We start from the raw sequence: 21,107 nt of genomic DNA, 5'->3' as shown, positions 1-21,107 counted from the left end.
CAAAAAATGCCTGCGGGTTTTTGGCCCCATTTTTATTATATTTGTATAATATACAAGTGACAAACTTGGACAGGATTGCAGGTGAAAGATTGATAAAGTGAGATATGAACGTGTAAGGAGAGGCTGAAAAATGCTGTTTCATGCAAGCAGTGGCCCAGATGCCATTCACATGACAATCAATATGTTACCTGCAACAGGGGTGGGCAAACGCCCTAACCGATGACATTGTTTTGCAAAAGCTGAAATCTGCTGTGTTGTGAATCTCTCTGCTTTGGAAATATTTTTGTATGCAAAAGTACTTTTTTGTTCAAAGGTTCCATTATTGTCTACTTTGTAGGCATACTTTAGGTACTGATTTAGCCAATGTGCAAACTATTGTTGAATATATTTCTCATATTTTCCTTTTTCCTTACAGATTTCAGTGAGGAGATGCTGTTCACAGAAATGGAGGTTTGAATTTTTTTCACCAAGCTACTTCTCCTACCTTGAAGATCTTTAACCAAAGCTTAACTAAAGCTAAAGCACAAAAAGGTAATTCTTAATGAATACACTCTTTAAACAATGTGTTTTCTTTTAATTTGGTATTTTCTCATGTGTATATATACGTCCTTTATATGAAGCCCTAAAAAATGTTTTGTAGCACTAAGAAGATACTTTAAGCACCATGACCACCAGAGCTTATCCTGTCAAGCACTTTGAATGCCACCCCCCTGTTTTTTGTCACAGTTTTCCAACCTTGACAAAAACTGTGCTGCTCCTGGAACCCAAAGGTTCCATTACATCTCCATGGTACAAGTGCACCATTTAAATATGTCTTGGAACCCAAAGCCTGGCCCCTCTGCTATTTGCTTAGATTTCAGAAATTTTACTTCTGCAATAGCCATGCAAATCCCACTGCTACGGATGGCATTGATAGGATTCAGACGCTTGGTGTGCCCACCATGTCTCCCTCACATGGGCCTAAAAACTAAAATAAAGAGGGATGAATACTGTAACAAATAAAAACGTATTTGGTTTTAGCTCCTTGAAATCTCTAAATTTAAAGGTACATGTTTTTCTCCATTTTACAAAAAGTGAAGACTTCAGTAGAAATTGGCATTTTTATAAATGAACCTTGTTACACCCCCCTGGCTGTCAATCAGATACCCGGTCCTGTTACTGGTTTGGTTAGCTTAGTGGCGCTAAACTCAAGAGGAAGCAATTACTCAGATCACCTGTCTTTCAAAGACTTCTCACTGAGCTGCATTGGGAAGTCTGTGATTGGACAGGCACAGAAAGTCTGGACTGAAGAAGAAGGGAAGGGCTTGCAATGCAAATGCTTCAGGCAAGAAATCTGCAGATTTTTGCAAATTGTTTTTAGATCTACCCAAATGAAACATTGCAGTCTAGGAACACCTCTAGTGGCAGTCACTCAGACGTCCACTAGAGTTGCTTCCTGGATCAGTGTTGCGCACACTATGAGGAGATGCTGACTGGGGCAGTGCTGCAGTTTTCAGCGCATGTGCAGTAGCCTTCCAGTGCTTTCCTATTGGAAAGCATTGGATTGGGTGAGATCGTCCGTTTTGAGGATCCCAGCTGAAGCAAGCTTATTCCCTTTTTAAACTATTTCTGTCACTATAGTGTTCGTTGAAATGCATGCATGCTTTCATTGGGGTACATCTACTAAATATAGATTTTTGCTGTATTTGGGCAGTGGAGTGTCCATTTGATGCATTTATAGATCACTAACATATGTACAGAAAAGCTATAGGTTGGAGAGTGACAGAGAAATGGACTGTAGAGCCACTAATTTTAGAAGGGACAACGCAGGCTGGTATAAGAGATTCAAATAACCAGGGGGCTGATAAGTTTGCCTAAATATATGGGTTTTGAAAGAATTCTGAAATTACTGGAGATTAGGTGTAAAGTCTGATGGGACAAAGTAGGTTGTTCCATAGAAGTAATTCTGTCCTTAAGAAATCAAGTAGCCAAGCAATACAAATAAACAAAACAAAAAAAAATGTATAGTCAGAAACAATGTATGTATAACTTGTTTAAGAGATTCACAAACCGCAGTATCATCCGTGACCTACCCTTTTATGAGTGGGATATTTTTGCACTGATTGGATAAATGTGTCATCCAATTAAAATACTTCAGTAAGCCAACTTTACTGCTTTAAAGGCTTACCCACTATAGTCACCAGTGACCGTATTATCACTATAAAAGTATTGTGGGAGATGTAGTTCACAACATCTGGAGTGCCAAGGGTTGCCTACCCCTGACTACTCACTTATATCAATCAAAGTAAGGTGCATAGGGCTATTTCTCCTATTTTATTTTAGAGAGATCTATACATTTGCTACAACTATGATTAGTATAATTTGATTCTCTATCACAGGGATAGGCAAGTGACAGTGGAGTGCCAAAGGTTTCCTACCCCTGCTCTATCATGTAAGAGTAAGTTAAAGGGACACGCCATTGCTCAAATACAAAATAAATAAAAATCAGTTTAGTAGATATACCCCAAATGAAAACTTGTATGCATTTAATTATTATTGTTTTCATTGGAGTTCTACTCTTCACAAATAGAGCTTTTCAGCAAGCTAAAGTGCTTTAGGGGTCTGGAGTGTCCCGTTAAATTAGGGTTTTTTTGGGGGGGGGGAGGGAGGGGGGTTTCCATGTCAGGCACACTCTCACCATGCCAAATCTATGGTAATTTCCCTCTTATAAAGTTACTATTTGGATGTGCGTGTGCACTGTTTGCCACTCCTGTGCCACACTGTGGGCTGTATAAGGGCAAACCACAACATAGAATAAAGTGTAAAAGTAAGGAACGATCTTTCTCTTCCGAATCTATTTCTCAGTTCAGTCAGTCTGTTTTATTTTCAATTGTTCATTCCTTCCTGCACTATGTTTTCTCCCAATCTCTCTTTGCTTTATTTGGCAGCTTTCTGATTACTCTTTCACTAACAGGAAGTAAACCTTCAAATGCCCTGGTAGCTGAGCAGTCTTATTGCTGCTATTTTGGTTTTAAGCATAGCACAATGTAATTATTAATCACAGTGCAACTTGTTACCACGCTATTGGGAATTATTAAGTAAGAGTTCTATTTTTTTTTTCATTGTATTTATTTTGAATCCTTCACTTGTGTTATTCTTTTGCTTATTTCACACAGTGAGGGAAATGACAAGAAGAAGTCAATTAAAATATTTACCTTACCTTAAATCGGGTTGTGACCTGTGTTTTTTTTTTTTTCCGAAAAGTGATGACTTGTGAAACACTGCAAATGTTAAGGCACAGCTGCTCTTTGAAGAGGATTTTCTATAGTGATCATTAACAAGTTTGATGAATGAGATTACACTTTAGTAATGCATTGAAATATATTGACAACAACATTTCTTTTTATGCATCTTGGTGCAGTGCTCAGTGGAGGGCCTGACAAATTTATCGGGGAGCCAGCTAAAACATTTTATTAAGAGACAGGTTTTTTAAACTATCAAAGTTTTTTTTTCAACAAAAAAAAAACACGGTGTTTGTTTATAAGGGGGTATAGAGTGTGTGTAATGCAGGGCTTGACAATTTGTTTGGAATCTTGGAGCAAGCTAAAAAAGTTAGGAGCCAGTTTCTTTTTTTTTTTTTTTAAACTAGCAAAGTTTAATTTATGAGAAATATACACTATAGTCAACAGAACCACTACAGCTTAGTTTAGTGATGTTTAGCGTCTATAGCCTGTCCCCGCAGGCTTTTCAATGTAAATACTACTTTTTCAGAAAAATGTCTGCATGGAGGCACTGAACATTCCCCAAAGAGATTCAGCGATTCAATGTTTCTCTATATGGGAATGCTGATTGTTGCGGTGCAGGTATTGTCGCGCATGTGCAATAGCCTCCCAATGATTTCCTATAGGAAAGGGTTGGATTGGCTGAGATCATCAAGATTGGGGGCCCATTGGAGCTGCCCTGATCTTGTAATCTTCCTGCTCTTTTTGCTTTGCTCCCTACCTTAGCGGGGCCGGAGTGACGTCATATTCCAGCTCCCAGCATCACAGCAGGGTGCGAAGGCACAGAGCAAGAAGAGCAGGAAGAATACAGCTCCCTCGCTGCCCGTTCCCATTCCACGCATTTGTCTGCTCCGGGGGAGGGGATGAGTGGGCTAAGGTTGTCGGTGCTGAACGGATTGACAAACACACAGGCGCCAGGTGAAAATTCCAAGTCGTCGTGGGAACCTGGCGCCTGTGACTTGTTGACACAAGCCTGTGACAGTGTTGGATTAGGTTGTGTCCACCTGCAGCTGGGTGAGATGCTTTAATCATGTGCAGCTCATTCTGGTCTACAGGGGCTAATCATGTCCCGTAATATTTTTGTCTAGTAGCGATTTATAGGATAAATAGTTTATCTTTAAAGAGCATTATTGGAAATGCTCAGCAAATTTAATAGCAGTCTTAATGTGGCGGCAAAGAATTTATACTCCGCCCACTTCACTGTTAATATTCCAGTTTAATCCCGGAGTGCCCCTTTACGCTTTGCTCCACAGCATTAGGAGTGTTGGAGGTTGTCTGTTCCTAGGCATACCAGTTGCAACACAAGCCCATAAACACAGAGACGTGTTGGGACTCTATTCCAGGCTGCAGCCAGGCTTCTGCTTCTCTGTGGCTGTAATTTTGTTCTTCCCTTCATATGCTAGGCGAAGTGTTGGGGAATGGGTGAAAAAGTGCCTCTATTTCCCCAGGTAAATTGAAATGTATCCTTAACCCCGTAAGGACCAAACTTCTGGAATAAAAGGGAATCAGGACATGTCACACATGTCATGTGTCCTTAAGGGGTTAAAGGGACACTGTAGGCACCCAGGAAACTCATTGAAGTGGTCTGGTTGAAGAAGCCCTGTCCCCTTAACCTTGCAAGTCAAAACATTGCAATATCAGAGATACTACAATGTTTACATTGCAGGGTAAAGGAACACTACAAGCATCAAAACACTGTTATCTTAACCCCGTTACGGCGTTCTATGCAGTCCCCATTATAATGGGCTTTAAAACCGTTGTGGCGGCATAGACCGCTGTAACGGCTTGAGCCCCCAGGAGCTCCGTGGTACTTACCTCCGCTGCAATCCTCTTCGTGAGGACTGCCTGACAGCCCAGGCAGCCCTCCCCCGGCAAACCAGGCCCCCGGGGACCATGTGATTGCTCTCAAAGAGCGATCACATGGCCGCAATAGCTGGCTGTGGATCTGCCAGCAGGGGGACTGTCTGGGCTGTCAGACAGTACCCCTGCTGGTGGGTAGTGTTAAAAAAATATATATTATTAAACATGTAAAATAAATTGTGTGTATGTATATATACATAATATATATATTCATCTTATATATGTAACGTCATACGTAGTGTATGTCAATATTAATAAAGTACATATATAATATTAAAATACACTTAGAATGAAGTTACATATATATGTATAATTACAATAACTCAAATAAATAAATAAAATATTTTAAAAAAATGAAAATAAATTAAATATACATATGTAATTTCATTCTAACTGTATTTTTTAAATATATATATATATATATATAACAAACTACACTTAGAATGACATTCTATATCAATCTATATATAAAATACAAATAACCGCAAATATATATATAAATAGATAAATATATATATAATTACATAAGTATATATGTAGAATTTAAATACTCATATGTATATGTATTAAAATTCTACATGTATATTTAAGTAATCGTTTAACATAATTATGTGATTTTACGAATTCAAATTTGATTGACGTGCCTGACAACCAAGGCAGAAAGTGCAAAGAATTTAATTTGCAAGCACTATATTTAACCCTGTAACTTTCCAAGACACCATAAAACCTTTATATGGGGGGTACTGTTTTACTCGGGAGACTTCGCTGAACACAAATATTAGTGTTTCAAAATGATAAATGATATTACAATGATGATATTTTCAGTAAAGGTGCCATTTTTTGCACTTTTCTAATAAAAGTAGAAATTTGAACCTCTTTGTCCTACTGCTGGGTGCCTCTATCAATATTTTTTGGTATTTTCTGCTCTTTGAACTTAGTAGTCGGCTTAGTGAAGCAATGGGGGATATTTATCAAAGTGGTCTTAAAAATGGACAGTTTTCAATAAATAGTTTTGTAGTTTTCACAGAAATTTCTGTTTTAGTAGACTGACAAATTTATAGCGGTGGGAAAATAGACAGAAAAATTCACTTCTAGTAAATATTCTAAAATATTTTTTAATAATAATTAAAAATGTTTAACACTAGTTAAAAGAACATGATCGGGTCAGGAACACAAACCTGTATTTCTGACCCTATAATGTTAAAACCACCATCTAGCCCCCCCTTCCTCCTTGCCTCCCTAAATATAGTAAAATCTTACTTGTATTCAAGTCTGCAGCTGCTGCCTCTGCCCCTGGTCTGCCTGCATGTCTGACATCATCAGAAGTGATTATGTGAGCCAATCACAATGCTTTCCTATAGGATTGACTGAGACTGTCAAGGAGGCAGGTCAGGGGAAGAGCCAGCACAAGTCAAACACGGCCCTGGCCAATCAGCATCTCCTCATAGAGATGCATTGAATCAGTGCATCTCTATTAGGAAAGTTTAGTGTCTTCATGCAGAGGGTGGACAGTGGAGGTATCCCTAGGCTGTAATGTAAACACTGCATTTTCTCTGAAAAGACAGTGTTTACTGCAAAATGCCTAAAGGTAATGATTCTACTCACCAGAACAAATACGATAAGCTGTAGTTGTTCTTGTGACTATAGTGTCTCTTTAACCCTTTAAGGACGCAGCTTCAAAAACTGGATTTACCCTTAAGACACAAGCATTTTTTGCTGTTTGTGTTCAACCTCCGTTGCAATTTTCTTATTTATTGCACCAACACGTTATATATCTTTTTTTAAAGGACAAAAGGGGCTTTAATCTGATGTGACATATACATATATCAATTCTTATTTATTATTAAAAAAAATGAAAACTTTTTTTCTTTTACAGTTTAGGCAATAATAATGTGTGTGTATAATAAGTGCAGCTTAAAGAAAGTAATTAAAAAAATATTCAATTAGTTGTTCTGATTTTAAGAGTACATAATATGTCTAGGATTTCAGCTTATTTTGAAAGTTACAGGTCACAAAATACAAGGAGTAAATTAAAATTTTAATGTGGAGCTATTTTAGAATTTGATATGTTTGTCTTGTAAGCTTAATAGCCATCACAGAAAGCAAAATTGCCGTACAAAAGTATATATTTATATAAAGCGCACATCACAGGCTCTTTACCAAAGGTTATTCTGACACTTTTTACGTAGCCATTTCACCGCCAATCTCTGCTAAATAGTGTAGTAAAATTGTGTTTTTTTTCAGATTTCTAACATTCACACATAAAACAAGGATTTTTAATGTGTATTTTATAAAGCTGATATATACTACTGCTGTAGAAAACCCCATATTGTTTGATTGCCATATCAACTGAGTAAAACGATACCCCCAATCTATGCCTTTGCCACTATCCTGTGAAGTTACAGTGTCATAAAAGAGACCTGACCATTTCAGTTTTCACAGTGATAATTTTGATAGATGAATTTGATGGGGGCAAGTCTCATTTTGGGGCATTGTAGCAGTTTAACTGTTAAATTTATCCCTCAAGGACCTACTATTGGTGAAAGTAGACACTACAGTGTATCACATATGGTGTATATTGTGCCTTAACGTAATGCCATTTTTTCACCAGTTTATGTCAAACTTTGTGGTAAAATATTTTTTTTCCCCATTTCTTACATACACGTTACATTTTTTGGGCTCATTTTTCAAGTCTGGTATGTGCCACTGTGCCCCCAATGTATGTGTTTTCCACTATCCTGTGAAGCTACAGTGCCTTAAAAGAGTCCTGACCATTACAGTTTTTACAATTAGAATTTTGATAAATGGATTTGATGTGTCTATATCAAATTTTAGGGCATTGTAGCAGTTTGACAGTTAAAGCGGCACTGTCATGCCGAACTTACCTTTCCTCAATCTCTTCCTCTTCTCCCCCTCTCTCGGGATCTGTTATTCTTTTCTTCCGGTCTTCTTTAGTTTTCTTTAAAATCATAAGACAAAGTAGGGACTCTGTCTTATGGAGGATTCCTCCGCTTGACCAGCTCTGACCAGCGGAGGAGCAAAGTGTGCTTCATTTCCGCTGGTCAGACCAATTTTCCCATGATCCCTAGCTTTCCTCCCAGTTCCCACAATGCTTCCTGTCAGTATTGCCGAACGTCCTGTCACTTAGACAGAACGCCGGCAAAACTGCCGAATTGCATCCTAACAGAATGAGCACTGTTTCTCCATTGGTGTTAGGATGCAATTCGGTACTTTGTTCGGATCGGAATTTCATTCAAATGAATGAAACTCCGATCCTATTCATTGCTGTGGCTGCATCTTGCAGCCGCTTAGTAGATAACTCCCTAATTCCCACGGTATCAGGGAGCTATCTACTAAAAGGCTGAAAGACCTAAATTGGTATTTCAGCCACATTTACTAACACTAAGTAAAAATGACTTGGTATTAGTAAATAATATGCCCCTACTCGCTATACCGCGAGGAGGGGCATGTCTAGTAAGCAGTGAGTAGCCTGTGGCTGCTCACTGTAAAAAAAAAAAAAAAAAAAAAAAAATATTGCCACCCACCCCTAAACGACGGGTGGGGGCTGTAAAGTAAAATAAGGGAGGGAGACCTATTGTCGTCCCCCCCCCCGGCCCCCACCCCTGAGCGGTGGGTGGGGGCCATAAAGATAATGAGGGGGGGGGACCTACTGTCCTCCCCCCTGGGCGGCGGGTGGGGGCCATAATAGTAGTAGGGAGGGGGGGGACCTACTATCTTGCCCCCCGGCCCCCACCCCTGGCCGGCGGGTGGGGGCCATAATAGTAATAAGAGGGGGGGGACCTACTGTCCTCCCCCCCCCCGGCCCCCACCCCTGGGCGGCGGGTGGGGGCCATATTGGTAATAAGAGGGGGGGGACCTACTGTCCTCCCCCCTCCCCGGCCCCCACCCCTGGGCGGCGGGTGGGGGCCATAATAGTAGTAAGGGGGGGGACCTACTGTCCTCCCCCCGGCCCCCACCCCTGGCCGGCGGGTGGGGGCCATAATGGTAATAAGAGGGGGGGGGACCTACTGCCCCCCCCCCCAGCCCCCACCCCTGGGCGGCGGGTGGGGGCACTAAGTAAATCCCCCCCCCCCCATCAAGGTGACTAGGGGTGCCCAAGCCCCTAGTCACCCACCCCCCACCCAAATAAAAAATGCCCCTACCTACCCCCCTCACCCTAAAAAATAGTGAGGGGGGAATAAAATTGCTAACCTGTAAAGTAAAATTAAACTTACCATTCGACGTCTTCTTTTTTCTAAAATCTTCATTTTTCAGCCCCAAAAAAGGCCAAATAAAAAACCATCATAGCCGTCGAACTAAAAATAAAATAAAAAACCCGACGAAAAAGAAAAAACCCGAGCGCACAAAAAAATAATCCATCTTCACCCATGGAGGGCTCCGCGCAGACTGAGCTCCGCAGGGCGGGGCAAGGCTTATAAAGCCTTGCCCCGCCCTGCAATTAGCCTAAGAACACTCTGATTGGTGGGTTTAAGCCAATCAGAGTGCTCTTTGTCATTTTACAAGCGTGGGAAAGTTCTTTGGAATTTTCCCACGCTTGTAAAATGACACAGAGCACTGTGATTGGATGGCTTGAAATCCAATTTTAATCTCCCTTGTGCTATTATGGGGGTCATATTGACCCCCATAGAGTGAGGAGGGGACCTGGGGGGCTTATGAAGTGGTGGGGAGCACTGCTCCCTGCCGCTTCTGTCTTTACATATTGCAAGGAGGGAGCTGCACGCCGGTAGCTCCCTCCTTGTAATAAAAGCGAACAAACAAACGAACACTGATACACAGTGTTAGTTTGTTCGTCTGATTTTTTCTATCCATTCATTCGTCTGTCTGATGAATGAATGAATAGGTGAAATTCCCGTTCGCATGTCCAGATGTTTCACTGGGCATGTGCGGGAATCTCAGGGCTATCTAGTGTGGGTAGATGACGTGTCCCACAGGGACTTCACCTACCCACACAAAGATGGCGGCGCCCTGAATATAGATCGGGGCAGAAAATAAAGAATAAAAAATAGGTAATGTGGGGGGCATAGGGGCATTTGGGGGTGACTAGGGGGTCGATTGGATGTAGTTGAGGCGGGAGGGGGGTTAAAAAAAAAACGGAATTCGGCATGACAGTGCCGCTTTAAAATGACCCCATAAATGCATACCATTTGTGAAAGTAGACACCACGGGCTATGTCATATGGTATATCTTGAGCTTTATTAAGACAGTTATGTCAGCACCAATTTCTTTCAAATTTTATCATATTGTTTTATTTTTGCATTTTTATACCCACATGTTGTATTTTAGTGGTTAATTTTGGAAACCTGATATATGCTACTGTAAATGGAATCACTAAATTATTCTCAGCTATATTTCCTGAGTACAAAATGACCCCCTTTGTATACCGTAGCTAGGTTTTTGTGAAAAAATACAGGGCTAAAATCATACCCGGCCCAGTACAGTTTTTTTTTTTTTTTTAGATGGCAAATTGACAATGGGTCTTTGTTTCATTGTGGGGCATTTTAGTCGCTCATATGTTTAAAATATGCCACCAATGCATACCATTTACAAAAGTGGACAACATGGGGACTCTCACATAAAATATTATAAGCTTTATTGAAGTGACATTTTGTTACCATTCTGTTTCAAAGTTTGTGGTATTTATTTTAACATTTTACATACACATAGTATTTTTAATGCTTATTTTTTAAATCCCGTGTGTCCCACTGTCATAAAATTATTTTAGCTGTACTCCGCAACATCTTCTCAGTACAAATATACCCCATATGTATATCTTTGGAAAGCAGCAATCTTAATCCTAATCTAAATCTCTAATCCTAAACCAAGCCCTAATTCTAAATCAAATCCTTATCCCAAATTTAAACCTCAATCTAATAATAAACACGTACCACAATCCTAACCCATAACGTAATCCCGTGTGTAACCTTAATTATAACCTTAATCATAATCTCAATCCTACCTTTAGCAATAGTGTTAAAATGATTCCCCCTGCTGGTGTCAGCAGAGGAATTCACTTGCTATATTCAGCAAGGGATGCCCGTGCTGACCCCAATCCTAATATGAACCATAATCTGAATCCTAATCTGAAACATAATCCTAATACTAGAATTAATTATAAACCTAATCTTAAACCTAAATTTAACAATAAACCTGATAATAAATCTAGTACTTATTCTAAACCGAATAATAATCCTTAATTGTAATCCTTAATTTAATCTTAATCCCAAAGGTTTCCCTCTACTAATATCAGTACTGATATTAGTAAAGGGGTTTAAACTAAAATAGACAGTGGTATGTTGCTGCCATCTACTGGCTATTTTCAGTATTGCAGTCTCCCATCTCTTACATTGAAGACATTATGCCCAATGCAATGCGATCTGTGCTAGGCAACTGAAGATGACCAGCACTGATCATAATCGCATCGGGGCATAGAGGGTGACCCTCCAGGGTCTGTTCAGACCCTGGGGGTCTCCCAAGCACCAGATCACTTGAGAGAATGACTGTAGCTGAGCTTGATCGCTCAGCTGCAGTATTCTTTGTGGATTTAAATGGCTACATGCAGTGCTGACTTTCAGCACTGCATGCAGCTCATCAAAAAGACTGGGGCCACTAAGAATGGCCCCGGCTGACAGATGGAAGTCCCAGGTATCTATTGATACCTAGGTTTCCTGGTGTAAGCCGAGATTTAAACCTGTTCACACTACATTGCTGTCTATGGGGATTTAAATCCCCATTAAAAGAGCTGCTTGCCGACCTCACTTTGAGCTCTGCATGCAGCTCATCAAAAAGCCTGAAAATGGCCCAAGCTGACAGAGGGGACCCCCAGGTTTCTAATGATACCTGGGTTTCCTAGTGTGAGCAGGCATTTGACCCTGCTCACACTACATTGCTGTCTATGGGGATTTAAATCCCCATTAAAAGAGCTGCTTGCCGACCTCACTTTGAGCTCTGCATGCAGCTCCACAAAAAGCCTGGGGCCAGTAAAAATGGCCCCAACTGACAAAGGGGACCCCCAGGTTTCTAATGATACCTGGGTTTCTTAGTGTGAGCAGGGATTTAACCCTGCTCACACTGCATTGTGCTCTATGAGGATTTAAATACCCATTTAAACAGCTGCATACCGATCTCACTTTGAGCTCTGCATGCAGCTCAGCTGTCATTCTGGGGACATTAAAAATGACCCCAACTGACAGAGGGGAGACCCAGGTTTCTAATGATACCTGGGTTTCCTGGTGTGAGCAGGGATTTAACCCTGCTTACACCAAAATCTAGATATAGGCATTTAAATGCCTATTTAAGCAGATACATGCCGCGCTGACTTCCAGCACTGCATGTAGCTCATCAAAAAGGCTGGGGTCACTAAAAATGTCCCCAGCTGATAGAGGGGAGCCCCAGGTTTCCATTGATACCTGGAACTCTCTTGTGTGAGCAGGGATTTAATCCTGATCACACCAAATTGTAATAGTGGGGATTTAAATTCCCACTTTGAGCTCTGCAAACAGAGCATCAGTCAGTCTGGGGCCACTAATTCTGGCCCCAGGTGAGAGAGAGGAGTCCCAGGTATCATTTGACCAGCAAGGTAATAGACCCTGCTAGAAAAATACTGCATGACGGAAATTTTCCGTCGTGCGTCCTTAAGGCTAGGACTGGCATGACGGAAACATTTCCGCCATGCGTCCTTAAGGGGTTAAGGGTGATTTCCAGTGTTTTATTAAGTGATGTATTTTCCTTAGCAGCAAATATTCCTCTTAAACTTCACATTAACATGTGTCTTTGTGCAGAAGTCACACATCTATAAGTTAATTGTATTAATGTATTAATATTCACTATACACATAACATAAATAATAAAATATTCTTAAATGAATTGCAAATTTCAGGTTTTGTTGTTGGTTTTTTTTGTCTTACCCACTGCTTTTGGAATACTTTTCAGTGTTAAAAATATGTACTTGTAAAGACCGTAAAGACATTTCAGTAAATAAATAAAAATCTAAACTTTCAGTCTTCACTAAATACATCGGGATTTGTGAATTAAAGTTACTTTTGGGAAATCTTTTTCGGTTTTATTTGTTTTCCTAGGACAACTGTCACCTCAATTGTTTTTAATATAATTATTTCATCAAGTATTGAAAGAAAATGGATTTCTCTTAAAGGAAGTATGTGTCATAGGAATGAGAGAAACTCATCATTGCCTTTAGCATACGGCAGGATCAGTCAGCCATATGCATGCACCTTGAGTCAGACTGTTTGAAAATTGACACTTAGTCTCTGTGGTCCTACCTGCTTCTTTGCAGGCATTGAAGCAAGGGAGATCATAGAGACTAACAGTCTGACCCAAGGTGTATGTATATGGCTGAAGGACTCTGTCATATACTAAATGTAGGGATTGATTTCTCTTATCTTTTTTTTTTTTTTTTTTACATATAGTTAATAAAAAAAATAAAAAAAATCTACTTAATTTCAACACTTGATGAAAACATTATGACTTTTTTTTTATTTATTTTTTATTTTTGGGGTTACAGTTGTCATTTAGTTTTGAAGCATGCATTAAGACCTCTGGGGCAGCTGTCATTTAGATTTGTTATATATATTTATAATGTTTATATTTGGGATCTCAGAGTTTTTAATGCATTTTTTTGTTGTTTTTTTCTTCACAGACAAACGTACAAATGTCTCCTACGAGGATAAAGTGTGGCTTTTTCTGCTCCTTTCCTTAAGCAGCCATAAGATGAGCTCCATTGCAGACAGGTAAATCCAGTTCTCAGTCCATATGTTTTGTAATAAGATTGCAGTCCCATCCCCCGCATGTCAGTGTGTGTCTGTATGATTCTTCTTCTAAGTTAAAATTTGGGAGAATACATGCTATATATGTAGCCTGATAATGTGATATATCCATGACAGGATGGTGACATCCTTGTATGATACAGGAACAAAATATTTCTTAAAATCCTCAAGCCAGTGCCCAGGAGACCTCTGCAGCCCAGAGTTGATTAATATCCTTGATGTGGCTGATTAGAAGAGCTTTTTTTAAGCTTGTAGTAACCCTGCGAGCTCCAAATGGACTTTTGTCAGCAATTTGTCTTGCAAAGTCTGTGTTTGAAATGCTGCTAACAATTCTGAAGACACATGCTTGTTTTTCCCGACTTACATGAAAGTGCTTTGTATCAGCCATTAAAAATGTAAAAAAAAAAGAGGTGGCGTGGCCTACAGAGCTTCAACACAGACGTATTTTCCCTGAGCTTCGACCGGGCCTAGGGGAAACACCAGAAAAGATAGAAAAGACCGCCAACCAGAGGCTCCCTGTCATTAGGATATTCGTTTCCCCCCTCGAGAGACCGAGACTGCAGCAGCAGTGTAAAATGGCACTGGAACTACAAGGCTCGCCGGAGCCATCAGAGGCCTCGTTGGAGGAGGAAGATCCTCTCACCTCTGCTCAAAGGCAAAGACCCCCTACCTCGGATTCAGGTGAGGATGAGGCACCCTCCACGAAGGAGGCTCCTGGTTGATCTCCGGAGGACCTGGAAAGAACACCTCCATGTGGCCCAGGCTGTGCAGTCCACAAAAAGGTGAGGGAACTGGAGGGAAGAGAGACTGACTGATCCAAACAACTACAAGACACCAATGAAAACCTTGAAGGACTTACCACCCAGGTTCAGCACCTCAACAGAGTGGTGACCACCCTAAAAATGTGCCACAGAATGAAAAACATACGCCTCAGGGGCATCCCAGAACAAGTAAACACAGAGACACTACCTATGTTTCTCAAATATCTGCTTACAAGCATGGGCATTAAAGACACCCCTGAACAGCCTATGATAACTTCCGCATTCAGAGTGAGGAAATCAGCCACAGCGCCAAGTGGCGCACCCAGAGATATAATTGCGGGATATAACAGCGAGATCGGTGATTATGACCTGCTCGAGGGAGATGGGGACGATACAATATAAGGGGCACACTGTCGCTACATTTGCAGATATCCTGTTCTCAGTCCTGATAGAGAAGAGGAAGCTGACTCAGATTGCTAGTCAATTTAAGAGAACACTCCATGAAATACCGCTGGGGAATAGAGGGGTCCCTTTTGGTAGAGAATAAAGAAGAGACCATTCCGCTGACGTCAGCGGAGGATCCGGAAATGCTCCAGCAGGCACTGGGATTGTATAGCAACCTACGAGGAGCTACCCCAGAGGCAACAAACAGAGACCAGGACTATGAATATAGGGGCAGTCACAAGACTACACAACCACCAAAGATCATACACAAGAAAGTGCAGCCAATATCAAGAAACAGACGCCAACCTCGACACTTCGAGATCACTGATCAGTCCATTCAGTGTCAGACGCCTCACTTGAAGCGAGTCAGTTCTGTAGGTGCCGCGGTCTGGCAACCCAACCACATCCCGCTCAGAGGCCTAGACTTAATTAGCACTGATCGCTTAACCACCGGGTTCCATACACCGGGTTTTCATCTGTTGCCATACCTCTTGATCCCAAGTGACAGTCCAATAATGTCATGCCACTAGTAGTTATGATGTTATACTCACTTACTATGTTGATTACCATACGCCTTTGTCCATTTGTACTATATAATGAAAAAGTCTTACAATGATGTAATTAACACAATAAAATATAAATTTATGGGGAAAAAAAAGTCAATGTCAAGAGCTGTTCTGTATAGTTGCTTTTACAAATTAGCAAATTTACACATTATTTTCTTGTAAATCAGTCTGCAGTTCTATTTGTTTTTTTTTTTGTAAACTCTATTATATGGCAGTTGAAGACGGATTTAAATTGAAAATAAAATTGTAGGCTATTCCCATAAATTTAACAGAGGGATATTTATCCTTATTCAATTTTCTCTTCCTGCTGTTTCAGCAGATAAGACAGGACATAGGGAATAATAATAATAATAATACTGTTGAAGACCAGGAAAGTGCAAAATAACAAAAGTAAATAAGGATTTACTTGCAGCAGACATTAAATATTGAGCAAACAGGGAAATCATCAAAAGGAAACAAGTGGGACCATGAACTGTCTATTGAAAAAGCTGTGCTGACAAGATCCATTTTTAAAGCTCACAAATAGTGTACTGCTCTACAATGGGTGTTAAAGGTCAGCTGAGTCCTCTATGTACTGGAAGAAAAAAAACAATACAGGTAGTCTGCATTGGAAAACCAAACAAAAAGAATCAAGGGTTTGCAAAATTGAGGCATCCCAAACCAGAACTTTTTTACAGAAATGTGATATAACATACAGTAGGATAGTTGTCTGAGGAGAGGATAGAAGAATTGTATTGAAAATCTAGTATGGAAGATGATATGTAATACGTGTGTGTGTGTGTATATATATATATAATTATATATGTGTATTACACCCACATGATAAATATTTATATTATATATATATATATATATATATATATATATATATATATATATATATATATATATATATATATATATTGTAAATGTTCTATTTTGGGTATATTTTAGTCTGTGCGCACTTTATAACCTTTGTGCTTTATCACAGGGATGATGGTAGTATTTTTGATGAACTGGTGGAAGACGATGACAAAGATAAGGCCAAAAGGTATGGTTATTTTCTTAACATTTATTGTCATGATGGGTCCAAATAAGTAACTCCGACCCTAAAGGATACTCTAAGCAGCAAAACAAGTTAACAATATTAATAAAGTGGTTTTGGTGAATAGGTCATGCCCTGCTGTCTAACTTGTCTGTGGTGTCCTTTAATAGTGGGATACCAGACAAGTGTGTTGTGCATATGTGTGGATGCTTCACGTGGTGTTGTTTGTGTTTGGAGGTTACTTGTGAGATTGCATGTTTTGTAGTGTGTGTGTAAAGGGGTCTGTTTGTGGCATACTATGTGTGGCTAGGGGATTTTGTGTGTGTAATTCTGGGCTGTAAAATATGTGCGTTTTTATTGGGTCTGTCGAGTAAGTGGACATGTGGGATGTTTTGTGTGCATCTAGGGACTGTACTGTACGTCTATCTAGAGGCTGCAGGGGGTTGCATTGTGTGTATATCTAGGATTTTTAGTGTGTGTATGCACATAGGGGTTGTAGCGCATACGTGTGCTTAAGGAGTTTAGTGTGTGGATAGGGTTATAGTATCTGTATTTATAGGGGATATAGAGTGTGTGAATGCATGGTGTGTGTAATGCAGGGCTTGACAAATTTGTTTGGCATCTAGGAGCCAGCTAAAAAAGTTAGGAGCCAGTTTTTTTAAAGTTTAATTTACGAGAAATATACCATTCTTAAAGGGACACTATAGTCACCAGAACCACTATAGCTTAATGTAGTTGTCCTGGTGCCAATAGCCTGTCCTGTAGCCTTTTCAATGTAAATGCTGCCTTTTCAGAGAAAAGGCAGTCTTTACATTGCTGCCTAGTAACACCTCTAGTGACAGTCACTCAGACGCCACTAGAGTCTTATGTTAGTGCTACAGAGTGCACAGTGTGCAGCACCTTTGTTCAGCCTCTCCACGCTCTGCATGGAGGTGCTGAATGTTACCCATAGAGAACATGCGTAATAACTTCCCAAAGGCTAGTCCGGGCCTGTGTAAGTCCCAGACAGAAAAGGTTTTAACGCCTAAATGACAGAGAATTTAGCAGTAAGACTGCAGGGGTATGAGCTATACATTACAACTGCTTTATTAAGCTAAATTTTTTTGATGCTCTAATTACATTTATGTAATAGAAGCAAAACAATGATGGGATGCTTCATCCTTATTGATATAGTGATTTTAAAACCGAACAAGCACAGAACATAACAGTAAAAACAGGTCTGTTTTCTTCAACTGCTGTAAAGAGACAATCATTATTGCTTTAACTGGCTAAGAAATGATGATGGAAAAAATACAATAAAACACCATTATTTCAGTCCATGTGCTATCGGCACACCTTTAATGAATGTGTTGATTAGAAAAAAGGTGGAGAGAAGGAAAGAATGGTGTGAATTGAGGCCAGGGTCATTGCTTCTACAGTTTCTGTATATCAGGCTCATCAGTTCTATTCAGTATTGGCTAACCCTGTCACTGTGGAGGTGATTGTGAAAATGTTATTCTCGAAAATTTGCAGTAATACAATTATCCTCGACTTGATAGCATATATGTTTAATTTGACACTTACCACTGAGCAAAGTATTTACCATGTTTTGTAGGCCCAAGTACTTATTGACATTTGTTGCACATTACATAGTTCAGCCAGTTCAGCTCACCACCACCCATTGTTAAACAAGCATTGTCTTTTAAATAGAAATGCTACTTTAGTACAGGGTCATGGCCTTCTCTCTCTCTCTCTCTCTTTAATGTGTTACTACATCAAACAAATGTTTCTAAACCCAAACATTGCAGTCTTCCATTTTTTTGTCTCTTCGACGTGTGCTTTCTAAGATTTTCACTAATGCTAACTTCCAATTTTCTGGGACTACTGCTGTTAACAATGATTGGTTAAATAAATCTATTAATGGTTTGGCTAGTACACCACTAAGCTCTTTTAATAGCTTTGGGTGTATTCCATCAGGTCCCATTGACTTATTTGTCTTTACTTTTGACCGTTGAAATAGAACCTCTTCCTCTGGTAAAAGTATTAGTAGCTTTCGTGTTTCACTCTTTCACTAACTGATATTGAATCTTTGCATTATGAAAATAAAGGTAGTTGTGGAGTTTAATGGCAGAGCCATTGTAGCCTTGCCTGCCTTTCTGTTTGTTTCTAATGTAATCTAATATAAATATTCTTTGGGTGCAAGACACTGTCTGGCATACCTATTAATTGGCTGCTCTAACCAACATTTGTTATTGTTTTGATGGATTCTCTGTAATACTATTTTTGAAAGGGTGACCTCAACCACTGTGATCACGTTTGCTTTTAGAGGTGGTTATGGTGGTAAGAGTCTGTATGTGCAGGGTTTCAGCTTGAAACACGGCACAAACTGAGATATTTGCACTTTTGTGCATGGCTAGTTACACCCCGTGTACATTTGACCGTGGCCGCCTGGAACTCATTCCCTGTGTCCTGATCTACATTGTTCTATTGGATCTCATTACCAGACTGCCATATGTTCGTTGTGTGCAAAAAATAAGTCTGTCATCAGAGCGCATTGCACGCTGGCAACAAACTTAATTAGGTTCTCCCTTGTAGGCAGCACATGCAAGGGAGGCGTTTATCTCCCCTCCCTCTTTCCTTTTTTTGCTCGGAAACCCTCCCCACCTTCCTATTACCTCTATTATTTTTTCCCTGCCTCCTTCCCTCCCTTGTGACAGCTGGCTTGACGTCTTATGGGGAGTGCCAAGCAGTGCTGGAAACTTTGCCCGGCGATGGGGTTCCGGTTAGGTTTTAGCCTAGTGTGATATTTATTTTAACATTTATGAGGGGGGGGAGAATCTAAACAATAATGCCCAATGGGGCACTCGGACTTTAAAAAAAAAAAAAAAAAAAAAGCTGGTGTGGATCCTCTCCTTGAGGACTCTTGAGGTTAGTCTGAACTTCCTGCACTGCACTGCTCCCCAGTTTGCCTTTAAGGATGCTGGTGCCGTAGTGAGGTCAAATCCCGGCATTACCGCAGGGTGCATGTGGGACCTTTGCTGCTGGAGCATGAAGATCACAGTTGCTTTGCTCTCCACATGGTATATTTCCTCAAAGTAGGCACCTGCTGTCTGGATTGAGAGGTGCCTACTCTGCCTTAGCACACAGCTGCCTGTTTTTGAGGCACCCTACCTACCGTAGCCAGCTGGCTGTTTCTTGGGCCCCCTGTGATAGGCAGAACACAGATCACCTGATCACATGAGCCCTGTTGTTCCACCACTGCACTGGTGCCATCCTTTGATTTGTGTCATACTCTTTTCTGAGCAGTTTCACCTAAAAATCTCTCAGCCTGTCACTACTCCCATGTAAAGAGTTGAAATCGGAACGTGAGAGATTTTTTTAAAATGATTATCACAACCGTTCGCTCACTCAGTTGTGCAAAAATCTTAAATGAGACTCTTCTGCTTTTTGAAATGAGAGGAGGATTTAGGATAGGAAAACTGTATCTTCACTAGTAAATTGTAGGGTCCGTTGTTAGTGTAGTGTGCGAATAATCCTCATTATTTGATTTCACAGATTCGATGCATGCCAGTATTCAGAGAAAAGCGTTGTTCCTCAATCCCACCTGGAGCCAGTTGCAGTTAGCCAGTTGCTTTTCTAAGGTTGTGTTTTAAATGTAAATTAGAATATAGTTATAAAAAAACATAATAAACAGACAGTCGACACCTTGCAATGCAGTTGCTAAAAACATGTTGCTTTAACTTTATATCAATGAAGGTAAAATATTCTTGGTAACTTGCACTTTAAGGTAATATATATTCTTCTTTTCTCTTTTATTTCTGAAGGGAGTCTAGGAACAAGTCTGAAAAGAAGCGTAGAGATCAGTTCAATGTCCTCATTAAAGAGCTGGGATCTATGCTGCCGGGGAATTCACGAAAAATGGATAAATCAACTGTCCTGCAGAAAAGCATCGACTTCCTGCGGAAGCACAAAGGTATGTTTGCAAACGGTGGCTTTTATTCATGGCAGTCATGATTTTCAAAAAAAGAAAGGTCCTATAGAAATAATAAAATAACACCCTTGTTACATACATTGCTGTGGCTGATGCAGGAGAGTAGCAGTACTGCATATTTTATCACCAGCTTGTGCAAGTCCAGGTTCTGTCCTGGCCAGACACAAATGAAAGCTAAAATACCTCGGATACACCTTGAATTTTCTGTGCATTCCTTTTGTTCGTGGGCTTAAAAGAAGCAATATCAGATTTGAAACTTTGCAATACCAAGTGGTGGAATGTAGGTCATTTATTCAAATGCAGGAAGTGTCTGTGTTTTTCATAAAGGATATTTGTTTGAGGTTGTAAGACTGTAAATACATATGAAATATGTGTTGTTGTTTTTTTTTGTTGGTTTTTTTTTTTTTAAATAATCCTTTAT

At 40.1% G+C, this 21,107-nt stretch overlaps 1 protein-coding gene across 3 annotated transcripts in view; it reads left to right on the top strand.

Annotated features, from left to right (window-relative positions):
* The window catches only part of CLOCK (clock circadian regulator), a 108,923-nt gene that overhangs the window by 46,320 nt on the left and 41,496 nt on the right, over positions 1-21,107 (top strand). For all 3 annotated transcript variants that reach the window (XM_063458021.1, XM_063458019.1, XM_063458020.1), the window contains exons 2-5: positions 416-531; positions 13,795-13,885; positions 16,663-16,722; positions 20,520-20,668. In XM_063458021.1, the coding sequence (XP_063314091.1) occupies positions 13,866-13,885; positions 16,663-16,722; positions 20,520-20,668 (229 nt within the window). In that variant the 5' untranslated portion in view covers positions 416-531; positions 13,795-13,865. The remainder of the gene's footprint in view (positions 1-415; positions 532-13,794; positions 13,886-16,662; positions 16,723-20,519; positions 20,669-21,107) is intronic.

The sequence above is a fragment of the Pelobates fuscus genome, chromosome 6 (genome assembly GCF_036172605.1).
Source record: "Pelobates fuscus isolate aPelFus1 chromosome 6, aPelFus1.pri, whole genome shotgun sequence".
NCBI classification, from domain to species: domain Eukaryota; kingdom Metazoa; phylum Chordata; class Amphibia; order Anura; family Pelobatidae; genus Pelobates; species Pelobates fuscus.
Note: the sequence above shows the minus strand (reverse complement) of the source record. Positions and strands in the feature narration are given on the sequence as shown.